This window comes from Pituophis catenifer, unplaced genomic scaffold, assembly GCF_029215685.1.
Source record: "Pituophis catenifer annectens isolate HBS135680 unplaced genomic scaffold, rPitCat1.0.hap2 SCAF_6, whole genome shotgun sequence".
NCBI lineage: Eukaryota > Metazoa > Chordata > Lepidosauria > Squamata > Colubridae > Pituophis > Pituophis catenifer.
Window position 1 is genome coordinate 87851717 of NW_027256886.1, and position 26927 is coordinate 87878643.

The 26927-nt window shown below is 41.9% G+C and overlaps 1 protein-coding gene across 1 annotated transcript in view; it reads left to right on the top strand.

Annotated features, from left to right (window-relative positions):
• KCNMA1 (potassium calcium-activated channel subfamily M alpha 1) overlaps positions 1 to 26927 on the top strand; it is a 643121-nt gene that overhangs the window by 533020 nt on the left and 83174 nt on the right. The window contains 1 exon segment of the mRNA XM_070946116.1: positions 13183 to 13276. Coding sequence (XP_070802217.1) covers positions 13183 to 13276 — 94 coding nt within the window.

Consider the following 26927-nt stretch of genomic DNA (forward strand, 5'->3'; position numbering starts at 1 on the left):
ACAATTAGTTAATAGGAGAATGTGTAAAAACAAGAAAAAAAGGGTAACGAAGCTCCTGGAAGCAATTTCAGAGATGAAAAAGAACAACCTATTGCCAATTTATTTTATTTATTTATTTATTTATTAATCCAATTTCTATACCGCCCTACTCCCGAAGGACTCAGGGCGGTGAACAGCCAAGATAAAATACAGATAATACAAATATTTAAAAAATCCCTTAAAATTATTAAATATTTTGGCCGAAACACAGATTAAAACACCCAATTTATAAAATCACATGAATTAAAAATTTAAAAGAGGAGAGTTAGGCCAGGCCAGCCTGCTGAAATAAAAAAGTTTTGAGAGCATGACGAAATGTGCGCAGGTCCGGGATCCTCCGTATCTCTGGGGGGAGCTCGTTCCAGATGGTAGGTGCCCCCACAGAGAAAGCTCTCCCCCTAGGGGCCGCCAGTCGACACTGTTTGGCCAACGGCACCCTAAGAAGCCCCTCATCTGAGTTTTTGATGGACCTTCAGTTATATTGGTTTCCATATCTGATCAGAGCTACTTTCAGTCTCAGTCTTTCAGTCTCTGAAATTGAGAAGTCACCAAGCAATGAATAAGCTTCAGTTTATAATGGAGGGACCACAAGTTTAATAGACTGAACCTGGAACACCTCCAAAGGTACTTTTTCAAGAGGCAACTGGACTTTCTGGTTTTTCTTTGAAGACATTTTGCTTCTCATCCAAGAAGCTTCTTCATCTCAGAGCAGAAGAAACTTCTTGGACGAGAAGCAAAATGTCTTCAAAGAAAAACCAGAAAGTTCAGTTGCCTCTTGAAAAAACACCTTCAGGATAACCATGATGTGGATGACTGAGAATCTCCATAGACATTGGAGATTCTGGAACAGGAGGCCAGTGCTGAATTTGGAGGAATATTAGCTTCAGAAAGTACAGCTTGGAACCACACCAGCAAATATTGGGCGATGGGCTTCAGTTTCTTCTATATGTTTAGTGCATAAACCTGCAGTGTGTAACTCTAAGTGAAGTGCAGTGTGAATGAATGTTAGAGTAGGGCATTATAAAGATCCAGTGTGATTCAGAGGGTGCAGCGACATCCATGTAGCATCAATCAGCTGTGATCTCCTAACCTTGGATGGTGGCCTTCCAAATGATGTTGTGGTTTTGAATTCAGAACAAGGAGTGAGTCACCTGTAGTGGTTGATACACATCTGAATTTGCCCCTCCTTTGATTCCCCCCCAACCCCCCAAAAAGTCCTTTATTGGTTACTTGAGCTGTTCAAGGCTCTTTGAAAGGGACGCTTCACAAATTCCTGGGAGTGTGAGCGAAGGATCCATTTTCAGGGTCATTAAGATAGCTATGTCCTCTGTAAGGCTTGAGGTAGCTGGTTAAAATGTCTTCCTGGTTATTTCTGCCTGCATGGCAAAACTCACATCAAGTCATTTGGAGAAAGGCATTTTGATCAGTGGTGATCAGCCGGTTATATCCGGTTCGGGCAAACTTGTAGCGGCGGCTGCGGGGAGGGGGCTCCGCCCACCTGCCCGGATGTCATCACGTCCCATTTTTGATGCTCTCGCATGTGCAGAAGGTCCTGCGCATGCACAGAGGTGGTGTGTGCGAGCGACACGACCACGCAAGCTCACATTTGTGAACCAGTAGCAAAGGTAAGTGAATACCATCCCGGATTTTGATCCCTATCAAATGCTGTTTAGATGCGAGAAAGCACGTTTTGTCATTAGAAGAAGCCATCGTTAATGCCAGATGAAAGCAAATGCTTGCAAGCTCCTCCAGGGACGTAGCCGGTCAACATATCTTCAAACTGCAAAGTATTCTTATGTACAAAGGCCCCCACCCTCTACCAGTTGACTGGACAAATCCTAAAACCTGAAATGTGCCAAAATTCAAGTCTTTTATCTGATGAAAGGCAAGTGCTGATGAATTGTGAGGAAGGTCATAGCTCAGCTGGTTGAAGAATTTAAATGTCCATGACCAGGTACATTCAAAATCTGCCCTTCAGTTGCTCACTTTCAAATAACCTGGTTTTGCAGTTGCAATCGGGTTTATGAATTTCATGGAATTTATTACCTGCATCAAGTGGTGTGGTGGCTCAGTGTTTAAAATGCTGGGATTATGTTCGAGACTCAAGCACCGCACGAGAGGATGAGTTCCCGTCCTCACCTCACCTCTGCAATTATAGGAAACATTGTGTGTGTGTGTTTTACAAATTTGACAATAATGTTGTCACCACCTCTCTTGGTTAAAGCTTCCCAGATCTATCCCATATTTTTTTTTCCATCCTTCCTCCATAAATAGTCAACCCTCTTTCCACCAGCCTGAATATTTTAGTGAGCAAATACTTTACATCAGTACCTTGGCGTACTAATCAATGATTTTATGATGTGTTCTGCTAGGGCAAAGCAGAGAAAATAAAGTATTAATGACCGAGACATAAATAATTAACCAAAATATTTATTTATGGAGTACACAAGTACATAGTTCTCCCTCTCTCTCTAGGCAAAAAAAAAAAAAAAATTGTAAATGATTTGATTTATCTTTTTTTTTTTTTGGTGCTTTTTAATCAGCTCTGAAGCAAAGCGATGGAGAGTACACGCAGACACGCAAAAATATACACATGTAGGCATGTCGAGGCTTCCCCCTTGATAAGAAATGCATTACCAACTCATCAGCAGAACTTTTAGTTGAAGAAAGAGACATCAGCCGTCTGGGCTATTCCTGATCCACAGTGAATCTGCCAGACTCCGTAGCTTCAATGTAAGATTGTGCAAATTTGACAAGGGGCAGAGGAATTCAAGAGTGATCACACAGGGGTCTAAGTATGTGCGGCAGCTGACAACCGATATCATCGTCTTTACATTGCTCTGAGCCAGTCGGGGAAAGGTTGAAGATGTATACTTTCAACATAGAGAGTGTAATGTTTAATCTGTTATTTTTTTATTTTATTTTATTATTTTTTTTACAGAGGGTGAAGAAGAAAGACAGAAATAGGGGAGAAACATAGAAATAGCTGACACATTGTTCTGGGCATATTTGGTTCCAGAGTCACAGAGGTCTAAAGAAGGAAAATTTACTCAGGCATTATCAGGAAAAAAAAAATATAAAAAAAGATTTGCTGTTTTGCCAAGCGTAAGGGCAGTGATGAGGTGCCTTGGCAATTGGTTCTTTTGGAGATAATAAGTATGCCGTAAATAAAGGGATTTTGAGCTTTGTTACAGGCATCTATGGAGATTCTCAGTTGTTCCAAAGGTGCTTTTTCAAGAGGCAACTGGACTCTCTTGTTTTGCTTTGAAGATGTTTTGCTTCTTATCCGAGAAGCTTCTTCAGCTAGCTTCAACTAGCTGAAGAAGCTTCTTGGATGAAAAGCGAGACATCTTCCAAGAAAAACAGGAAAGTCCAGTTGCCTCTTGAAAAAGCACCTTTGGGATTTATCACAGGTAGCCCTCATCCTATGACCACAATTGAATCCAACATTTCTGTTGCTAAGTGAGACAGTAGGTAAGTGAGTTTTGCCTCATTTTTTTTCCTTGCTGCATCTTGTTAGGCGAATCGCTGTGAAATTAATAACATGGTTGTTAAGTGAATCCAGCTTCCCCGTTGACTTTGCTTGTCAAGAAGGTCGCAAAAGGGGATCACATGACCCCGGGACACGACAACCGTCATAAATGTGAGTCATTTGTCAAGCACCCATGTGTAAATCATGCAACCATGGGGATGCCACAGCGGTCGTTGGGGTGAAACATGGTCATAAGTCATTTTTTTCCAGTGCTGTTGTAAATTTGAACGGTCACTAAGCGAACTGAGGACTATCTGTATTGGGTAAGATGGAACCGCCAAGTCTGGCATTTTATGGAACATTACAGTTACAATAATGGCACTCTTTGGTTTTAGCGAGGTTAACTGAAGTGGTAGCTGTGGGTGAGGAAGTAAACGGCAAAAATTACGGTTTCTGCCAATTTACAGTCACAGTTCATGATAATTATGGCAATCTGAGGATAAAAAAATTATAAGGTTCTCGCCATTAGCGCACATTAATCCTGCATTATCATCTAGGGAGTCGTGATTATTGGGCAGGGATAGTGGCTGTTGGAGGGGATTTCCCCTCCCCCCCTTTTTTTAAACAAAAAAAAATATCTTAATTACATTGCTGCTTGTAAGCTGGTACACAGAAACTGGTTTCGACCATTTGTTTCCAAATACGATGCTGGTATTCTGCCTTGTTGTATTTAAATTAAAGCTACATAAAACTCCTCTTTAGTTATGGCAAATGCTCATTCAACAGGAATGGAGCAGAAACTGCCCTGGGCACAGAGATAGCAATTAGCCAAACGGGCTGTGTTTAAAAAAAAAAAAAAGGTTCTATGACAATAGTTATTAAAATTATCTACCATGTAGCCCAGGGGTGCCAAACTTGATTTCATTGAGGGCCACATCAGGATTATGTTTGACCTCAGGAGGCCGGGGTGGGCATGGCCAGGGTGGGTGTGGCCAGCTCGAGTCACTCGTGTTGGGGGCACCTGTGGTGGCCAAGTGCTAAAGCAGGACTTCCCTCAGACCCTTCCTCACTCTCATTATAATCTCCTTCCTTCCTTCCTTCCTTCCTTCCTTCCTTCCTTCCTTCCTTCCTTCCTTCCCTCCCTCCCTCTTCCCTCTTCCCTCTTCCTTCTCCTTTATTCTTCCTTCCCCTCTTTCCTTCCTTTTCCTTCCTTGCTCTCTTCTCATCTCTCCTTCTTTTTCTTGTTGTTTCCTCTTTCCCTTTCTCCTTTCCTGTCCTTTCTTGGATGCTGTTGTGGCCCGCTAGTGACTAGTTCAAGTGACTAGCCAGAGTTAGTTTTTGTTTGTCACGGAGTTTTACCAGCCACCACCCTCTCTTATATAGTCTCTGGGGTGTGGTCCAGTGACTCAGTTCTAATCCCTAGCACGCCTCCTTAACTGCTGCAACCGTTTATCACGCCTTCGTTGGCGTGCATCCAGGAACGACGGCTCTCCTTCCTCACTCTCATCTGAGACACCTGGCTCCTGGCCAATCTCCCCTTCCTCGGCCGGCACCTGAGACAGTGCCAGAGGGGAGGGGCCTGGAGAGGGAGGCCTGGCTGACTCCTCTCCCTCATGATCGGAGCCTTCTTCCTCCGATGAGATAGGCTCAGAGGGCGGGGCCACAATAGATGCTCAAATGCAAAAGGGGAAACATTCCTCCTTTTGTTCTGTTTTTAGTTTGTTTTGCTAGCCCTCTGCCAGCGAAAACAGAGCTGCAGGAGGCTGTCGTGGCCGAAAATGGACCCTCCCAAGCTCTGTTTTTGCTGGCAGAGGCACCCCTGGGCCAGTCCTTTGCTGTTTCCAGGGCAGCCCCATGGGCCAGATTTAAGCACCCTGCAGGCTGGATGCGGCCCATGGGCCTTGAGTTTGACACTCCTGATATAGCCAGTAAATATCAAAGAAAAGAATGAGATACTATATCTGCACAATGCCTTAGATTTCACATAGAACGTTTGCTTGTGATCTATTTAGATCTATTAGAGTCAGGTGAATCTGAAAAAACTATTATTCTGGCTTGGTAGGTTTAGACCCTGGGCTGAAGTGCAGGCTGCTCTCCACTTGCAACAGTTCATTTAGTGACCGTTCAAAGTTACAACGGTACTGAAAAATTGACTTAGGGCCATTCTTCTTACTTATGACCATTGCAGCTTCCCCGTGGTCACATGATCAAAATATAGACACTTGGCAACTGGTTCATATTTATGACGGTTGCAGTGTGCTGGGGTCATGGGAACATCTTTTGCGAACTTCTGAAAAAGCAAAGTTAGTAGGGAAGCCAAATTCACTTAACAACCGGGTTACTAACTTGACAACTGCAGTGGTTCACTTAACGACCCTGGCAAGGAAGGTCGTGAAACGAGGCAAAATTCACTTAACAACTGCCTCGCTTAGCAGCAGAAATTTTGGGCTCAGTTCTGGGTCGTAAATTGAGGATTACCGGTACAGTTAGGTAGACCTAGAATTACTGTCTAGTTCTAGAATGACTGCCTAATTACTGTCTAATTCCAACTGTAGACTTAGAATTATGCCTTAAATCATATTTTCCCTTCTGCTCTGACCTAGGCTTCCCAAGAGCGTGAAGCAGATTCCTTGTCCCAACAAAAAAAACCCTTTTTATTAAGTTACTGTGAATTCCTCTCATTCACATCCAGCAAAGTCTTTCAAAGGAGAATTTACAGTCACAAACCTTATCTGGCTTGGAGAGCTGCCAGGCCGATATCTTCAAAACTTGGCAAAGAGTCTCGGAGAGTCACGAACCAATTAAGCAAACTAATTGTCTCCTGCAAACTCCACTCCCCTTTCGCTCCTCTTTTATTCCCTCTGGGAGGGGCCATTCATCATCCACCTGTGGCCTTACTCCCAAGGCGACCCTTGTTCTTTAGCTGTTCCCTTCGTCTGACAACTCTGCGCATGCACACACTGGGAACAGGCTCCAGCTCTTCATCTGCCTCACTGATGTCTGGCTCCGAAGGCAACTGATAACTTGCATACGGCCCTGGCCCCCTCTCTGCCTCTGATGCAGAGCCCTCATCAGAGCCTTCCCCAGACTCCAGGACTGGCCCATGTTCCTCCCCAGCTTCCTCACTGTCTGAGTCTGCCACCAGCTCTACTGGCTGCTGGCGGGCCACAACACCTTCTTCTCTAATGTGTCTAGTCTTACATCAAATGGGTGGTGTAATCTATATCTACGGATTTCCTTGTTAAGTTATACACCACTCATCTTTTCCATAAGTAGACTAACACAGGGGTCCCCAACCTCCAGTCTGTGAGCCAGTACTAGTCCACGGCATGCCAGAAACCGGTCTGCGCAAACAAGTGAAGCCCTATCCATGGGATTCAGGCAGCACGTGAATCCACGCCCCCTCTGGTCCATGGAAAAACCTCTCCACAGAACTGGTCCCTGATGCCCAAACATTTGGGGGCCACTGGACCAACAGGATAGGGTCAACCATGGAGCCATCTTGGAACATCTTCAGGGTTGCCACAGTGAGGCTGGATAGAGCTGTGAAAAAGGGAGAGGGGAATTGAGATAGCTGGGGAACTATGTAGCCAAAGTAACATTCTTTCTTCTGGGAACCAAGGACACTCTTGCCAGCACCTAGGAGGGGCATGGATGGGAGTCATTCAGGTTTGGGACTGTGACCTGATTGGGGCATGTGGTGATTGTGTGTAATGGGGGGAAGAACTTTGGATTTTGAGTTGGGTGGGGAAAACCCGGGGAGATTCAGAGTCTGGTTTTCACCAGCTGTGCCAATATGACAGGCCTAATAAATTTATACTTTGAGGAATCCCCTGGCCTTGGGGTTTTGATTTCATTCGGGCTGACAGATAGTTTGTGTTGCTGAGCATTAATGAGAAAGGGGGGAAAGTCATATTCATCTTTAGTTCCGGCCATTTTCAAAAGAGTACTGGTGGTGGGCTTCTTAGTCACTGATGATTGCTATGTAGAGTTTCTGGTTGTTGTTTTTTTAATCAAATAGCATCTGTTGATATGGCTTATATCTGTAGCAATTCTAGTCAGGTAGAGGCTTCCCTGTCGAACCATGTCCAACACAGTGCTGACTTCTGTTTCTTGACCGAGGGAGGCAGCGTTGTCTGAAGGCATTTTCCGTGGTCATGTGGCCACCACAGCTATACCCCAAAGGTGCACAGAATGCTGTTACCTTCCCACCGAAGTGGTACCTATTCATCTACTTGCATATGCATGCTTTCAAACTGCTCAGTGGGCAGGAGCTGGGACAGGAACAGGAGCTCACCCCATCGAGCAGCACTCGGGTCTCAAACCTGGACTGTCCATTTTTCATCTGACAAGCTCAGTGTCTTTAACCGCCAAACCCCCACCTCTCCTCCCAGCAGTTCTAGTATATCTCAGTAATTTCCTTCAACCAGGAATTTTCTTTCAGGGAAACTTCTGCCTCTGAAGCTGACAGTCCTTCTTGTCTCCAGCCCCCCTTCCCCCGCTCCCCAAAAAACCCCAAGCTAAGCAATCTGGCATCTTGTTAATAATTGGCTGGTTGCTAATTAATTGCTAATCAATTTCACCAGCGCTTGTTTTGACATGGGGCAGAAGGCAGGATAGAAGAGATCCATGATCATATCAACCCAGGTCAATCTCGGGTGCAGCTTATCTTGAAGTCCAGAAAGTTGGGCAATGGGAAAGCTTTTGTCTGAAGTCTCCATTGTGAAACTGAAGTGGCTTAATGTGTCAAGCAAATTGATTGTAACTTACACTTAATTCCATTTCAGTTTGAAAACACAGTGCAGCGTGCATCTGTTCCTGTCATTGTTGTAACCCAGCAAATGTTATTTGAACTGTGATGCCCAAGCTTAATAAAACAGGCAAGCATACATATGGATTTCTGAATTCCATAGCCAAAGAAATTTGGCTAACATTCAATGTTGAAACCACTTAAATTGAGGCTTTGCTATTTAAATTGTACTATAGGAAACAGGTTGCTGCTTGATCTGACAGAGCAATGGATGGATGGATGGATGGATGGATGGATGGATGGATGGATGGAGAGAGGGAGGGAGGGAGGAAGGGATGGGTCAAAGTTTGATATAGAGTGAGACCCACAATGGATGTCCTCTTTCTGTTCCTTTAATTTCCAAGCATTTTTGTGTCCCTCCAGCACAACTGGCCGCAGCAAGTTGTCCTGTGGTGGTTTGGCTGGGGTGAATTCACCGCAGCGAGTTGTCTCATTCCAAGCCAACCATGGCATTGTGTTTCCTAATTTTTACAACTTTGGTTGAAGCATGACTATTTAACTGCAAATTTGGCAGTACTGAAAGACAAATGTGGTTGTCTTAAAAGATTCTCCACCAGTCCACCAGTGAGCTTTCTAAGTGGCTGAAGTAATGGTGGAGATGTAACAGAGTTTGAGTTCCCTCCAAGCCATCTTTAAGGCTGGACACAGTGCCAGATGATTAAGCCAATGAAGTCAATCTTGGTCATTGCTATTGCTATTGATTCAACCTTCCATCCTTCCGAGGTTGGTCAAATGAAGCCCCAGATTGTTGGGGGCAATAGGCTGACTTTATAAAATGGTTAGAGAGGCTTTAAAACACTGTGAAGCGGTATATAAGTGCTATTGCTATTGAATCAGCCTTCCATCCTTCCAAGGTGGGTAAAATGAGGACCCAGATTGTTGGGAGCAAGAGCAGGGGTGCTATTCAGCAGGTTCTGACAGGTTCTGGAGAACCTGTAGCGGAAATTTTGAGTAGTTCGGAAAACCAGCAAATACAATGTCTGGCAAAGCACCATGAAGCGGTATACAAGTCTAAGTGCTATTGCTATTGCTATTTGAGCCCTACCTGAGAATCATTGAATGGGACCCCATACCCATTTGGACCCACTAGCATTACTGAGTTCCCCATTCATTTTACTGACTTGAATTCAATTGCAATTCATCCAATCCCAGTTGACGTCATCCTCCAATCACCATTAAACAATTAACAATCTCTTGGAATTTCAAGGGAGAAATTTGAGCAACAGCTTGGATGTTTGTTTATTTTTTTTTGCCTGCTAAAAACCACGGGAGCTGTATTGGGTTGGGATGATGCCCTAAAGGCATTTGTGCGTGGATTACCAACAAAGCTTTGTCTTATAGTGTCATAAATAGATGTTATTAAAAAGGGGGGCCTCCATTAGTGCTATGTAACACAAGAGTGGGTTTTAAGAGGCAGTTTGCAGCTGAAGAAATGCCGAGGGTTACTTTATGTGGAACGGAATAAATGCGTAAAATTAAAGGAGGTGTTCGGGATTTCGGTAATGCTGTCTTATGACAACAAGGATTAGGGGAAAAATGTGGGGGGGTTTTGCCCATTCATAAATAATAGAGAGCATGCACAATTCCACTGGATAAAAGAACTTTTGGGGCTCATTGATAAGTGTTTGCTTGTTTGTTTGTTTAAATCAGAGCTCTTCAAACTTGGTAGCTTTAAGACTTGCGGACTTCAACTCCCAGAATTGTCCAGCCAGCTGGCTGGAGAATTCTGGCAGTTGAAGTCCGCAAGTCTTAAAGCTGCCAAGTTTGAGGACCTCTGGTTTAAATGAACTTGGAAGCCCAGTGATATATTTCAATCTGTTCTAGAACCAGTCATATCTATCAGCATCTTATCTGGCTGTGCCTTGCCTTAAAAACAAAGAAACTAACAAAACAGCTTGAACTTTTCTAAGTCTGTGTTGTGCAAAGAATGGAATATGAATATATATGTATATATGTATATGTATACTGCTCAAAAAAAATAAAGGGAACACAAGCAGAAGACATCCAAGATCTGAATGAATGAAATAGCCTTATTAAATACTTTGTTCTTTACATACAGTAGTTTATACATTGCTCAAACAACTAAAGGGAACACAAAACTACTGTATGTAACGAACAAAGTATTTAATAAGGCTATTTCATTCATTCAGATCTCGGATGTCTTCAGCTTGTGTTCCCTTTATTTTTTTGAGCAGTGTATATATGTATATATGTATATATACATATACTCTGTATAATTTATACACACACACTGACACATATACACTCTGTGTGTGTGTGTGTGTGTGTGTGTGTGTGTGTGTGTGTGTCTGTGTGTGTCTGTGTGGGTGCGCGTGTGTATACATAGGTAGTCCTCGAATTACGACCACAATTGAGCCCAAAATTTCTGTTGCTGAGTGAGAGATTTGTTAAGTGAGTTTTGCCCCATTTTGCAACCTTTTTTGCCACCGGTGTTAAGTGAATCACTGTAGGTGTTAAGTGAGTAACACAGTTCAGTGAATCTCGCTTCCCCATTGATTTTGCTCATCAGAAGGTTGTGAAAAGGGGATCACATGACCCCCGGGGACACTGTGACCATCGTACATATGAACCAGTTGCCAAGCATCTGAATTTTGATCCCATGAACACGGGGATGCTACAAAGGTCGTAACTGTGAAAAAAAAATGGTCATAAGTCACTTTTTTCCAGTGCTGTTGTAAATTTGAACGGTCACTAAATGAACTGTTGTAAGTCGAGGTGTATATATATCTCCTTGGTCATGTGGCCAGCATGACTAAACGCCAAAGGCCCAAGGAACACTGTTACCTTCCCACTGAAGGTGGTGCCTATTTTTCTACTTGCATTTTTTATGTGCTTTCGAACTTCTAGGTTGGCAGAAGCTGGGACAAGTAATGGGAGCTCACCCCATTACGCGGCACTAGGGATTCGAACCGCCGAACTGCCGACATTAACTAACGACATATAAAGGCAGAGATCTCTGTAATGGTAGTTTAATACTCTGACAATGTCAGCAGATGGCTGATGAAAGCTTAGTAGAATAAAATTTTAATTATTTTAGTTCCAGAGTTTGCAGAATGTCTGTTTCTTTTTTACATGCATGCATGCATGCATACATGCATACATACATACATGTGTGTGTGTGTGTGTACATACACACACATACACACACACACACACACAAATTTGCTTTTATAAAATTGAGGAAATTGGATCTACTGTTCAAAGCCAATCATTGTAATGTTTTGCTTAGGAGGTTTTCACTTCTTGTTTTCCTATAATCATTGCAGGATATTTAAGCTTCTGCTCTAGATTGGGACATGGATGACTTTATAAAGTTAGACAGAGGGAAGGCCCCGCTGACGGATGGAAAGATGTAAACTACAGAAAAAATATCCAGAGAGGGGCTTAATATATGAGTTTCCAACTGCCCACAACCATATTGTAAACCTATTAAAAATGCAATTTAGATGTTAGCCTTAAATTTCTCTCGATTCTCTATAGTCTGATATTCATTTTCAGTGAAAACAGTTCCCTCGTCTCTTCCCTCCTCACTGTCCTACTCCTTTCTTTTACATTTTATTCTTCTTTCTTCCAGTGAAATGATTTATTGCACTGTTTTGTTGTTACTGTTCTTAACGTACTGTTTTGTATTGGTCTCATTTCCTGTTCACTTTGGGATAGTAATTTGTTTGCTTTCTTTGAACGCAGAAGCGTTTTTGCTAAACTAGAAGCTTCTAATAAACGAAAATACCGATCCATTAATAATAACTCTTACTGTAATAACGATACTGAGTTATAGCTCCTTAGGAAGGCTGGTGTCGTGTCAAAGGTGCTATGCTGTACAATTTTGCCAAAGGATACAATAATAACAAACAACTCTTAAAGCATCTGTAGCTTTTTTTTTGCTAATTCTTCAAACTTCGTGCCCATTTTTATAAATCCATTCCTTTTGTCCATTGGCTACATGGATTTCATCCTATGATGACATCTCATTTTGAAATCAAGGACAAAATACTTTAATTTATTGCAGCATTTAAAATCAAGGCTTGAAGGATTTAAAAATTTCCTGGAATGCTCTGATTGGGTATTTTAAAAAAATGGAAATCCAGTTACTTTAACCAAGTTCCTTCTGGCAGTTTTGATGTTTAATTTCTGAATTACATACCTAAACTTTGCATCACAGTCCTGATTTCTGGGGGGGGGGGTTGTTTTTGTTTTTTTGTATTTTTGAAAATGTATCTTGAGGTTTGTTTTTTTTAAAGGATTTTTTTAAAAAATGAAGCCTATCAAGAATAACTTCAAGTAATCTTGTTTCTTTTCTTTTTCCTTGAGTTTTCAACCCAATCTCTTTTCACCAACTTCAGGATGGGCTTTATTCAACATAATAATAATAATAATAATAATAATAATAATAATAATAATAATAATAATAATAATAACAACAACAACAACAACAACAACAACAACAACAACAACACTCTGTTTCCCCGAAAATAAGACATCCCCTGATAATAATCCCAATTGAGCTTTTGAGTGCATGCGCTAAAATAAGCTTCCCCCCTGAAAATAAGCCCTCCCCGAAAATATTTAAACGCAGAGCTGGAAATCAGGTAAGACGGCAAGAAGGAGCCCCATCTTGCTCCACGCGCCCCAAAATAATAAGACCTCCCCAAAAATAAGGCCAAGTGTTTATTTCGGGGTTCAAAAAAATATAAGACAGGGTCTTATTTCGGGGAAACATAGTAATAATAACAATTACTTAAGATGGTGTGAATGGAAGTGGGAGGGTTATTGTTGGCTATTTCGCCTGTATTTCCAAGGCTGAGCTGGTCATAACCTCACAAGCTGCTTGTGTTTCTAGTTGAAGACGAACAGCTGACGACGTTGTCACCCAAAAGGAAGCAACGGAACGGAGGCATGAGGAATTCGCCCAACTCTTCGCCCAAACTGATAAGGTGAGGTCCTAAGTCGCTCATATCTTTATCTCTTCCCCCTCAAGACAACAATCTCACCGACAACCCCACCCCCAAAAAAAATAACCTAAGGAGGGGGGGGGCAAAAAAGATTCATGGCAGGGTGTTCAAAAAAGTAAAAGATTGTTAGACGGTTTCTGAAACGCTGGAGTATTTATTCTGTCAGCTTGTCAGCAGTTAATGATAGAGCTTGGGAAGAAAAAAAAATCTGTCACAGAAAACAGTTTGAAAAACTGTTTGAAAAATACACAGGCTTTAAAGTCTTAGCTGTCACCCAGCCTGTCTGTATGTAGTTCTTAAACAGCAGTGACACTAATGATAGCGCTAACCAATCCGAGAAATCCGTGGGGTGAGTTTGCTTCGGGCAATTCTCTTCTTGTCGAAATCCCTCCGAGTGCTGTTTTCTGTACTTAAAACCGTACGCGAGATGTATCACCGCAATCAGAAATGAACCTGAATATTACCTTCCTTTTTATCCTGTCGATTGAAATCAAATTTCCTCTAATTGATTTGGAATGATTCTTTAAAAAGAGGATGGGGAGAGAGGACGGGATGGGGAGGGAGGACAGGATAATGAATCTTGGGCGCTTTCCCAAGCAAAGTTCAAAACGAACGTCCTCGTCCTGGGACTAAAAATTGCATTAATTATGAGAGGTATTGTTGTTGTGGTGGTTAAGGTGTTGTTAAAGTGTTCCGAACACTTTGTTCCTACAAGGGTTTCTGCTAGGATTGAAAGTCTTAAAGAGCAGGAACAAACAACTAAGATTCATTTGTAAACAGATTATACAGAATTTGGAGAGTGCTCTTTTGTTTCTCTTTTATTCAGTATTATTCCTGAATTTTCTTGGAGGCAAAAATGTCTGATTATAAAACAGGAGTGTCTTCTGAAATCGTCTGAATTTCCTTATACTTGGGGTTTTAAAGTCTGACTTCCTCGTGGATGAGGGACCTTTCCCAATGGTGGCACTTTTACAAAGTAGGAAGCATAAAATAATCAGGGCTTGGAAGATGGAATAGGCCGGATCCAGGTTTCTCAGTGTCCCGTGCCTTACAATTTTGGGGGTTTCAAAAAGAGGCAAGCCAAGAAAAAGGGAGATTAAAACCAGGTGATACATGGCAATTCAGACACACGCCGTTTCCTGCTTTGCTCAGGGAATTGGTTGCTCCCGAAATCTACAGTGTATTTCCTCAAAATACACCTATTTTCATTTGGAAGTTAGAATGTAAGGGCAGGGAAAGAGAGCTTGGCAAGAGGGGTTTGCATCTTTCTGTTCTTTTTCTGTTCAATGGCGATTGCTGCTTTGTGTAGTTACTCAAAACATTATCCCAGTGTTGCTAATCCTTGCGGATGCAGGACTAATTTACCTCTAGGTTTATGCTAGAGAGGGAATAAGATGAGTCCAGAATGCACTTATTTCATCCATTGCTGGGGTACATCCAGAAGTGGGATTCCCTTACCTTCCCTACTGTCTCACAAATGTGAATGTGCACGCATGCGCAGTGCTCGCGCATTATGTCCGGGTGGGTGGGCGGAGCCTCCCGCAGTCACCACTACCGATTTGCTCGAACCGGACATAACCGGCTGAATCCCACCACTGGGTACATCCTTGCATCCCTTATCTTATCTCTATCTCATCTCTAATAATTTCTGTTTGTGTGAAATTTGACAGAGAAGTGAGAAAGAGAGAGAGAAATCCCCCCCCCCAGTCCTTCTGTTATCTCTTAAATTTAGGGATATAAATGTGAAATAAAAGAAAAAGAAAGGGGGAAAAAAAGAGCGAGAGGGCAGAGAACCCGGTACCGTTTGGAGTGATGTGCTGTGTCCCTGTTTGCTATGTAAAGTATGCTTCATTTCTTTGATCTGGAGTCATAATAATTCTGGGGAGTTCTACTGTTTTCATATGCTTCAAAGCTGTGTCAAAGTTTTGCTGCTTTAGGGTACTTCTTTATTCTACTGGCTCATGGGTACTAAGATGACAGGTCCTCAATGCAAGGTGGAGGCTTTTTCAAGTCATTGCCTTCAGCAAAACATCAAATTACCAAATACGGGCTAACACAGTTCTACACAGATGCCTTTCCCGTAGATATATTATACCATATATATTAAATACTTTAGTGTTACACGGTACATTTTATGTGCAATGGAAAGTGATGGTTGGAGGTAGCCTTAGGGGGAACTTCCTGCCCTCCCCACCCCTCCTCCCCCTCCTCCCACAAGCCGAAACAGCTAGTGTATATCGTATCAAGTATGGTTTTTACAGGACTTTCTGCCTGAAGGCCTTTGTAAATAAGTAATGATCAACAGATTGGCTGTGGGTTTTTGAAAAGTATGCCTTTGTCAGTTTGCATGATGGGGAAAAGAATTTTCAAAGTGGAGCCTCGCTTTCATTGCCTGCTGAAGAGGGACTCGGGGAGATTACTCATCTCAGGCTTGAGCTGTCTGTTCAGTAGCCCATCAGAATTGCTAAACATTGGTTGGACAATGAGTGAGGAGCTCAGCAAACCAAGATCTGTCTTGTTTCCTGCTTTATCTGTTCTCTGGACTCGAGTTTCTATTCCAATAGCAATAGCAATAGACTTCTATACGACTTCACAGTACTTTTACAGCCCTCTATAACTGGTTTTACAGAGTCAGCATAATTGCCCCCAACAATCTGGGTCCTCATTTTACCAACCTTGGAAGGATGGAAGGCTGAGTCAATAGCAATAGCAACAGCACTTAGACTTATATACCGCTTCACAGTGCTTTACAGCCCTCTCTAAGCGGCTTTAGCGAGTCAGCCTCTTGCCCCCAATAATCTGGGTCCTCATTTGACCGACCTCGGAAGGATGGAAGGCTGAGTCAACCTTGAACTGGTCAGAATCGAACTGCTGGCAGTCAGCAGTGAATTAGCCTGCAGTACTGCATTCTAACCACTGCGCCACCATGGCTCTTATAACAAAATATTGAAAACCTGGGTATATCTGATGCTTTGATTCAACAAAGAAGGTACTGGTTCAAGGAATCTGTGATGCACAAATGATTTTGAAATAAAAACACATGATCAGATAGTAGATCTTGGTGGCTTAATAATATTTTTATATTATAAAATTAATAGCAATACCGTGTTTCCCTGAAAATAAAACCCTGTCTTATATTTTTTTGAACCCTGAAATAAGCACTTGGGCTTAGTATCAGGGGATGTCTTATTTTGGGGAAAACAGGGTAGCACTTCGACACATAGATAGATGGATAGAGATATTTATTTATTTATTTATTTATTTATTTATTTATTTATTTATTTATTTATTTATTTATTTATTTATTTATTTATTTATTTATTTATTTATTTATTTATTTATTTATTTATTTATTTATTTATTTATTCAATTTATATGCCGCCCCTCTCCAAAGACCCAGGGCAGCTCACAATACACTCAAAAAATAACTATAAAAACACTTAAAAATTAAGAATTAATTTCTTAATTTTAAAAATTAATATAGAGATAGAAATAGAGATAGAGATAGACATAGACATAGACATAGACATAGACATAGACATAGACATAGACATAGACATAGACATAGAGATAACAATATACTGCTTCACAGTGCTTTATAGTCCTCTCTAAGCCATTTACGGAACAGCATATTGCTCCCAACAATCTGGGTCCTCATTTTACTAACCTTGGAAGGATGGAAGGCTGAGTCAAGCTTAAATATTCCAACCCCTGTCCCTCCTCCCTTTGGTCCATGGTATTTAGGAGCCCATGGTCACAAGATTGAACCACAGAATCATAGAGGAAGGGACCTCGGAAATCGGACTGCAGAATAACAGATTTGGAAGGGACCTTGTAGGCAGTGGTGGGATTCAGCCAGTTCACACCACTTCGGGAGAAACGGTTGTTAACTTTCTGAGCAGTTTGGTGAACTGGTTGCTGGAAGAAATCATTAGGGCAGAGAACCAGTTGTTAAATCATTTGAATCCCACCACTGCTTGTAGGTCTTCTTAGTCCAACCCCCTGCTCTGTTGGAGCATTCACAACTTCTGGAGACAAGTCGTTCCACTGATGATGAAATTTCTCCTTAGTTCTAGGTTGCTTCTCTCCTTGATTAGCTTCCATCTCTTGCTTCTTGTCCTACCCGCAGGTACTTTGGAGAATAGGTTGGCCACATAACCACAGAAATGTCTTCAGACAGCGCTGGCTTTGGCCTTGAAACGGAAATGAGCACTTCCCCCTACAATCAGCAACAACTAGAAGAGTAAAATCCACAGGAACTCCTTTATCTTTTACACACACACAAACATACACACACAGAGACTTTATATAGCAGCATAAACATGAATAAATTAATAAATGGAGGATAAACGGAAAGAGGTTACAGCCCCATATTTGTTCTATCAAGAAGAAAGGAGAAGAGGAAAAACCTTCATAATATATTGTTCTGGCTTGAGACAAGGAAATAATTTCTTAGAGTGCCGTTGATAACCGAAGTTTAAAAATTATTAATGAGGAGGAAATAATAATGGTGAATGGGCTCAATTACAAGAGATCTGCAGTATTGATCTGTAATTGCCTCTATTTTTGAAGAGGTAACCAGTTTAGTTCCACTTTAAGTAAGTGTCGGCACCCTGCAAGAGCTAAAGTTGAAGATAATGATTTCCCAGTTTAGAAATTAATTTTAAAATGTTCACTTGCTGCATGGTCCATGTATATTTCAAACGGCACAACCTCGGTAACAAGGTTCACGCCTACAAGCCTTAAATTATTTTTAGCATCATTACAGTGTATATATACATGGAGAATATTATAATATCCTTGGGCCCCAATCGAGAATTTTTTAAGAAAATGGATGTATTAAAGTGTATTGGAAGAAACCATGGTTTCTTTCGGTTGGAAGAAAGGAAGAGATCTGAACAAATGACATGTGAAAAATTGTTGGTGATTATATCTGTATATATATAAAAACCAAATACCACTCACTCATCACGAAATCTCCAGAACTGTAAAGCCTACAAACTTGAAATTTGGCACATATGTTCCTCTTGGCTTCTAGGTGCTTGCTAAGAAAGGATTTTTCAAAATGACCATCAGATCATTAATATTTGATATACAGTATATTCATAAACAGTATATTAACACGCTCTGAAGTTAAGGAGTTAGACGTTCTACTTCTCCTCCCCACCTGAAAAGAACTCTGTTCCAACTGCCAGTTGCCTTAAAGTAACATGCTCTGATGCTATGGAGTTACACAGTCTACATTAAGTTTCAGGCTTTAAGTGTCAATTTATCAAGCTTGCTCACATAGTTTCATAGCGAAGCACAGGCATCCAGCTAGTATATATATATATATATAACATACAATATATACATACGATATATACCAGTATATATGATATATGTATATACTGTATATACTGTATACTTACGATATATATATATATATATATATATATATATATATATATATATATGTAGAGAGAGTTGAATTAGTCCAGATCTGACTAATGAGAACTAGATAAAATTCAGCCTCAGTAAAACATTGCCTGTCAACACAGAAAAAGATAGCACTTGATCAGCAAAAATTGAATTTGCCCCTGCTCACTTGAAACCAACTGGTATTACTTACATTATAAACTGTACAATGAACAATTGAGGGAACTAGGTATGTTTAGTCTAATGAAGAGAAGACTAGGAGATGACCTACAGATACAGATTAACAGAGTTGAAAGGGACCTTGTAGATCTTGTAGTCCAACCCCACGCCCAAGCAGGAAACCCTACACCATTTCTGACCAATGACAGTCCAGTCTCTTCTTCAAAGCTTTGAGTGATAAAGCTCCCACAACTTCCGAAGGCAACTTCTTTTCCATGGGTTGTTGGTTCTCACTGTTAGAAAATTTCTCCTTATTTCCAGGTTGAATCTCTCCTTGATAGCTCTCCTTGATAGCTATCTTCCAATACTTGAGGGGCTGCCCCCAAGAAGAGGGGATCAGTCTATTCTTCAAAGCAGCCAAAGGCAGGACAAGAATAACAGATAGAAACTTATCAAAGATAGATCCAACCTAGAACTAATTTCCTGACAGTGGGAACAATTAACTAGTGGAACAGCTTGCCTTCAGAAGTTGTAGGTGCTCCATCCCTGGAGCTTTTCAAGAAGAGATTGGACAGCTACTTGTATGAAATGGTATAGGGTCTCCTGCTTGAGCTGCGGGTTTGACTAGAAGACCTCCGAGGTCCCTTCCAGTGCTGTTATTCTCTTATTCTTCTGCTTTTCAATAACTACCTGGAGAAGCTGCGCTTACATATTGAGACAAGCCAATTCTGAAGCTGGTTTATAACACTCGATTTATATCCAGTCAAGTTTAAAATCTAAATATCACAATACATTATAATTCATTGAAAACAGAAATGGAAAGGAGCATATAATATTGGCAAGCTTAGGCTATGAATCTTTAATAATTTGCCAGCACAATTTACAGACCTCAATTCTTGTAGGAGCTTTTAATGCAAAGTCCCTCCTGTGGGAAAATTGAAGAACCATTTTGAGAAATAGCAGTTGGTTCTGGTTCTACATTAACATGGAGCGATAATACTTTATATAATATGAATCGATAATACTGAATGATCTCAACCCTGGGTCTTCTCTGACCCAGTCTCAAATACCTTTGCCATTTCAACACTGGCTCTCAATATTAACATATACTGAGTTACAGTGGTGGGACTCAAATAATTTAACAACTGGTTTTCTGCCCTAATGACCAGCTGGGTGGGCGTGGCCATGGTGGGCGTGACCAGGGGGTGTGACAGGCAGCACTTGGCCTCCTGCATCCCCCAGGAGCAAAAATGGGCCATGTGGGGGGGGCACGCTGCACCCCCCCATGCCCTGTTTTGGGCCTAGTAGGGCTCCCTGCAGCCTTCTGGGAGCAAAAACATGGGAGGGCTGTGCCACATCCTCCACACCCCATTTTGGGCCTAGTAGACCTCCCTGCACTTACCTGGGAGCCAAAATGGGGCGCGTGGGTACTCCTGGAAGGGGTGGGGCAGGGAGGGGAGGGGCCAGCCAGCAATTTAACAACCAGTTTGCCTGAACTGACTCGAACCGGCTAAATCCCACAACTGCTGAGTTATTAAAAGACCAGACCTTCAATGAGCTGTAGTGGCCCAGTGGTTAGAATGCAGTATTGCAGGCTAATTTACTGCTCAGTGCCAGCAGTTCGAGCTTGACCGGCTCAAGGTTGACTCAGCCTTCCATTCTTCTGAGGTTGATAAAATGAGGACCCAGATTGGTGGGGGAAATTATGCTGAATCTGTTCAGAGAGTCCTGTAAAGCACTATGGAACAGTATATAAGTCTTAAGTGCTATTGCTATAATTTAGACAAAATATGCCTTTTATTTACAATAGACAATAAAAACGGTAAATAGTGGAAGACTCACTGATGTGTGGTTTTCAGATATGGCAAAGAAGCATCCATTATAATCCAGGGCTTGTTTCCCACACAATTGCCAAATTGCTTATATCCTTAAAAAAAAAAAAAGAACTGCTAATAATAGATAAATGCAAACTGAAGGCTGAACATCCTTACATCATTTTCATAAAATATGTGCAAATTGGCTACAATGAGAGCTACATAAAAACGGAGACAACTTTGAAACGCAGTATTCTTATTTTGCAACTTATTTTGCTAGGAATAGAGGAAAATTTTACTTGAGGATGAAATGCTATCATTCCACACCTTCTGAAAGACGTTCTTAAGCATTTGTAGTTCTCAACGTTTTCCGATACATTTGTGGATCGGGGAAAAAAAGGAGGGGATGTACAAAACAAGCGGCATAGAATTGCATACAAAATGAAAATACCCTACAGAAATCAAGTTCACAGCTTCTTAGTAGAAAAGTGGGGTAAATAACAGAGCACTTTCTGAAATGTTCCTATGAAAACAGCGTGGACGTGCCATATACGTTTTTGAAAAACAACTTACAAGGAGGGAGGGAGGTGAAGCGTGCTGAATTTGTTTGCATTCCTAAATTTGAAACATGGATACAAAAAAAAAAAGAAAAAAAAATGTGTGCTAAGCAGATAAAATGCCAGATTAGGACCAGTTTAATATTTATGGATGGCTCAGTCCTATGTTGTAAGCTGCTAAGTATGACTAGCTAAGATGAAGGTTCATCCATGGCCTTGTCCATTTAATTTGACAAATTGTTTCTAAAGTCTGCTGAAAACATGGACATTTCATTGCTGAGTACTCTTGTAAAAATAGTGATCAGCCAGAAAATATTACTAAAAGGCACCCGAGGGGGGGGGGAGGGAGCTGTTATCAAGGTCCTGTGGTAGGCATTGATGCAGAAACAATGTCCTATCCTGGCAGACACTTTTTGTTCCATATGCACCATCAATTTCCTCTAATTTTCAAGAAAGTTTTCCAAAGCTACACGGACAGGTAGGCCTCGCCTCAACCACAATTCATTTAGTGACTGTTCTCGGTTACAACGGCAGTGAAAAAAAGTTATTTAGGACCATTTTTCACACTTATGACCACCGTGGCATCCCTGTAGTCATGTGATCAAAATTCAGATGCTTGGTAACTGGTATAGGGCAGGGGAGGGTTCTACTTACCTTTACTACCGGTTCGCAATGGGGCTCGCTTCACTCGTGCATGTGTGCTCTCTTCTGCGCATGCGCAGAAGCTTTCAGATGATGTCAGGGTTGGTGGGCGGAGCCTCCCACTGGTTTTACTACCGGTTCTATAGAATGGGTGCGAACCGGGGGCAACCCACCACTGGTCTAGGGTTTCCTGCCTGAGCCTTGTCCGTTTAATTTGACAAATTGCTTCTTCAAGTCTGCTTGAACATTTCATTGCTGATTACTCTTGTAAAAGTAGTGATCAGCTAGAAAATATCATTAAAAGGCACCCAAGATAGATAGATAGATAGGAGATAGATAGATAGATAGATAGATAGATAGATAGATAGATAGACAGACAGACAGACAGACAGACAGACAGACAGACAGACAGACAGACAGATGATGGATGGAGAGAGGGAGGGAGAGAGAGAGAGAGAGAGAGAAAGGGAAAGAGAGAGAAGGAGAGAGAGAGAGAAGAGGAGAGAAAGAGAGGGGGAGAGAGGAGGGAGAGGGAGAGAAAGGGAGGAGAGAGGAAGGGAGAGAGGGAGAGAGAAAGAGAGAGAGAGAGAGAGAGAGACTCTCCAATTTACTGCCCTTGGTGCTGAGCGGAGAGGACCATAGGAACAGCTAATGCTAGATGACAAAAGGTGAGTGTATTAGTCACAAAACATTTGCTGCATTCCCTCACAGAGGCGTGACAATCTTTGCAGCCAAGCCTGGCAAAGAGGACCTTGCCTGTGACAAACTGTCAGTCTTGGCTTGGTGGAGCTTTCGAGCGCCAGTCACAATAGTCAGAGAAGATTGAAGTGACAGAGGCCCACTGAGTAAATGGTGAAACATGCCTCAGATTATGAAATATTCAGCCGGGGTGTAAAAGCTCTAAATGCTTTTTCAATTATTAGCACCACCTGCTTTGGCTGCCTGTGCATCACACTAACCGCATGCTAATTGCCACAATTTGTTAGGGCAGTTAGAAGCGACAGTAGGAAAGGCAGGCGAAGTCAAGTTATCCACTTGATCGAAAGGGGAAACCAAACACAACTGTCCTTCCTCCCTTAAAAACAAGACCACCGTAAGGAGCAAATGAAAAGAAGAAATGTTGCGTGTCCACAACCTCAGCACGCACTTTTCTCTCGAAGAAGACATTATCGGCTTGATATGACGACATGTGGGCATGGATCATAATGAAACTTGTAAGCTTCTTGACACAATGAAGCGGAGGTATATATACATTCAATGTATGATCTCCTAGACTCAAGGGTAAAAAAAAGCTACCGATTCATCCGAACCGGTATTTCCAATGATCAGCTGTGCCGTGCGATCTACATTTGCTAGAAAGCAGGAAATCCTGCTTTTAGCAAATCTAAATCATGCGGCACAGTTTCCCCCCTCGCTGTTCTACTTACCTTCAAAAGGTTCCTTTTTCTGCATGAAGTGCGCACTTGGTGTGCACTGTGCATGTGTGTGCATGCAGCATGCATTTTGCACATGCGTGTGCATGCAGCGTGCATTTGGCACACACCGCACATACGCGGGCAGCGAACCAATGGCAATCCATGGAGGATTTCCCCGCTGGGTCGATGAGGCCATCTATGTCAAAACTGAACAGCCTTCTCTCAACAGAGGGGGAGGGAGATGACATCTTCTACCTCCAGTCTACAACACAGTCCTTTCAGCAGTTCCAAGAAGGCTCCATACCCATTTGCCCTACTCAGGTGATCCTGAGGACACAGATAAATCTCCAGGTGGCCTAAATGACTCCTAAAAGAATGCAAATGACCAGCTGTCTGCAAGGAGTATAAATCCTTCCATTCCCCACCATCCAGCCAGGGTTGTGGCCTGCCAGCGGCCTGCGCAGATCGTGGCTTATCCCAACGACGAGGAGGCTGGTGTGGTGTCACGCCAGCAGCAGGCGCAGCCGGCGTTCACGTCAGACAGCGAGGAGGCTGAAGAGGATGTGGTGCCAGAAGCAGAGACTCAGCCAAGGCCTTCAGAACCTCCAGAGGCTCCTTCAAGTGGAGAGAGTGAAGTGGAGGAGCCCCTTCTCAATGCTCGAGCACGCAGGGCTGCCAAAAGGCAGAAGTGGCTACTCAGGAGGAGGAGGTGTCCTCGAGAGTAAGGCTTGAGGATAATTGGCCACTCCCTTAGCCTATTTAAGTCACATGCAATTAGTAAGTTTCTTGCTGGAAACAACTTGTAATTATCATCAGAGCATTTTTGGAAAAGTCTTATTGTATCTTGTTTTCTGGGCTGGTTGCCAACCTTTGCCGGACTTTGGTTTATTCTTGCTACTTAATAAATTTGATAAGGACCATTGGTGTGTGTCAATATCCTCGGAAATCTGGAGCTGGGTCAGAACAGCCAGAGCTGAAGAAGCTTGTTGGATGACAAGCGAAACGTCCTCAAAGAAAAACAAGTAAGTCCAATTGCCTCCTGAAAAAAGCACCTTTGGGACAACCATGACCTGGATGACTGAGAATCTTCATAGAATGAGAGCTGAAGACATTTCTTGGATGATTGGAATGGAATGGAATAGAACTGGAAGGGACTCTAGAGGTCTTCTAGTCCAACCTCCTGCTCAAGCAGGAGACCCTACACAATTTGAGACAAGTGGCTGACCAGTCTCTTCTTAAAATCCATTCTGGATTACAAATGTTATTCGATAGAATATTTTACGAGGCGAAAGAAGAAAAATTAAACAAGACCTACAAATTTGAATAACTCAGAGGGAGCAAAACAGCAGGTTTTGAGGAGAACAAATACTGTGGATTTTGAGGAACAGTTCATGGACTGAGCAAATCTTCTAATATTGGCTTTTTGGTGTTTTTGGATACTTGGGACACTGGGACCTGGATGGATTACTGAGTAACCTTTAGCCCACTAAAATAAAGTAAAATGTTATAACAAGGAAGAACAAATACATCCCAAATAGAAATACTATTAATGCTTCAAGACATCCAGGAAACTATGACAAGGAACCATAGGTAGATGATGGAAGTGATGCACGATACAGATGTGAGACCAGGAAATCTCCAGCAAAGGATAATGAAAAATGAACAAAAAATTCAGACAATAGAGGAGAACTCAGAAGGAGTAGCAGAAAGAATAGAGGAGATGAATCAACAAATGACACAAGTATATAAAGATATAGAAGAGATAGTAAAAATTCTTGAAATGGAGCAGGTAGATGATTTCTCAAGAGGCGAAAATGTAAAAGAGAGCAAAGAGAAAGATCCCTTAGAAGGGATGAAAGAGTTATTGATGGGCATCTTAGAGAGTAGACAACAAGAGGCAGATGTGGAGGCAAAAGAAATACCTAGACTAAACATGAGTGATGTAGAGGGATACAAGATCCCAAGGGAGGAACATGGGAGATTGATCAAAAAGTCAGTAAGAGTTGAAATACTAAAAAGGACAAGAGATGATGGATAGATACAGAATACCTCTTAATATGGGATTTGTTTTACAAAAGATTAGAAAATAGAGCTAGAAACTGGAAATTGAGAAAATGTTATGCATACTGTCACATGATATAAGTTACTATAACTACTATCAGAGATGGTATTTAGCCGGTTCGGACCGGTTCACCAAACCGGTAGTGGAAATCACGGGCGCATCCAGCCACCTGCCCTGTCTCTATGGCATCCTATTTAGGCATGTTTTTGAGGCTGGGCGCATGCACGGGAGGTGCGCGCACCAGCAAAGCACATGTGTGGAAGGCAGGGGTGGGTTCTAAATTTTTTTACTACCGGTTCTGTGGGCATGGCTTATTTTGTGAGCGTGGTCCTTAGGATTTAGCAGAGGTACTGGTCTACCAGGCTTTTTAACTGCTTTCAGAGCCATACCGGTCTACCTATTTGTTTTTGGAGCACACCGGTCTACCTATTTGTTTTTGGAGCGTTCCCGTCTACCCATTTGTTTTTGGAGCGCACTGGTCTACCACCACACTGCCTTTTACCGCTGATCAGCTGTAGGGCTGCCCTTTGAAGTGCTGCGCTAAGAGTTTAAACAGTTTTTTTCCTTCTAGCTGATCAGCTGGGACTCGGGAGGCAGCAAATAGATTGGCGGCGGGGCCAGGCAGAGGTGGTATTTACCGGTTCTCTGAACTACTCAAAATTTCCACTACCGGTTCGCAAGAACCGGGGAGAACTGGTAGCAACCCACCACTGGTGAAGGCCGGGCGCATGCATGGATGGTGTGCATGCGAGCAAAGACAGTGTGCATGCACACATTTGCGAACCGGTAGGGAAAGTTAGTGAATACCACCCCTGACTACTATGTACATGTAAATGTTAGAAGTTGAAAGACTACTACCATGTATGTTAAATAGTAAAGGGTAAGAAATGATGGATAGATACATAATTTTTTTTAATATGGGAACTGTTGTATTACAGGTTAGAAAAAAGAGGTAGAAATTGGGAAAACATTACTATGTACACTGCTACAAAATATAATACATTATAACAACAATGTATATGTAAATCTTAGAAGTTGAAAGATTATTATTATTATGTATATCTAAACAGTATTATTACTGTTACTAGTACTCGGTATAAAGTAAATTGACCCAGGCAATGTCTTGTTCACTAAATACTCATATATGTTAAAGAAAAAAAAACCATAAATAAAATTATATATATAAATGCCCATTGAATTCATTGAGGGAATTTTAAAAGGGCTGCGAAGAGACTGTTGCTCTTTAAAGTATAATATAAGCTCTCCCACGGCAAGTTTGCTGGAAAAGGAATTGGTGGTTTTGCTCGAGGCAGTCTTTCTATGAGTTATAGCATTGCATTTAGTGTGGCTCTTGAGTTTCATTGATCATAAGCGGCATTATCTGCTCTGGAAAACTCGGAACATTTTTTTCTTTCTTCTGTGCCTGAACTTCAGTGCGCATAATTTTGGGTAGACGTGCAGAGGAGATGTGAATATATTTGGAGTTTATAGATATGAGAAGAGTTGCTTGGTTGATTTTCTAAAACGCAAGCATTCTATTGCTTTGGGCTTATTTCTTTGTGCAAA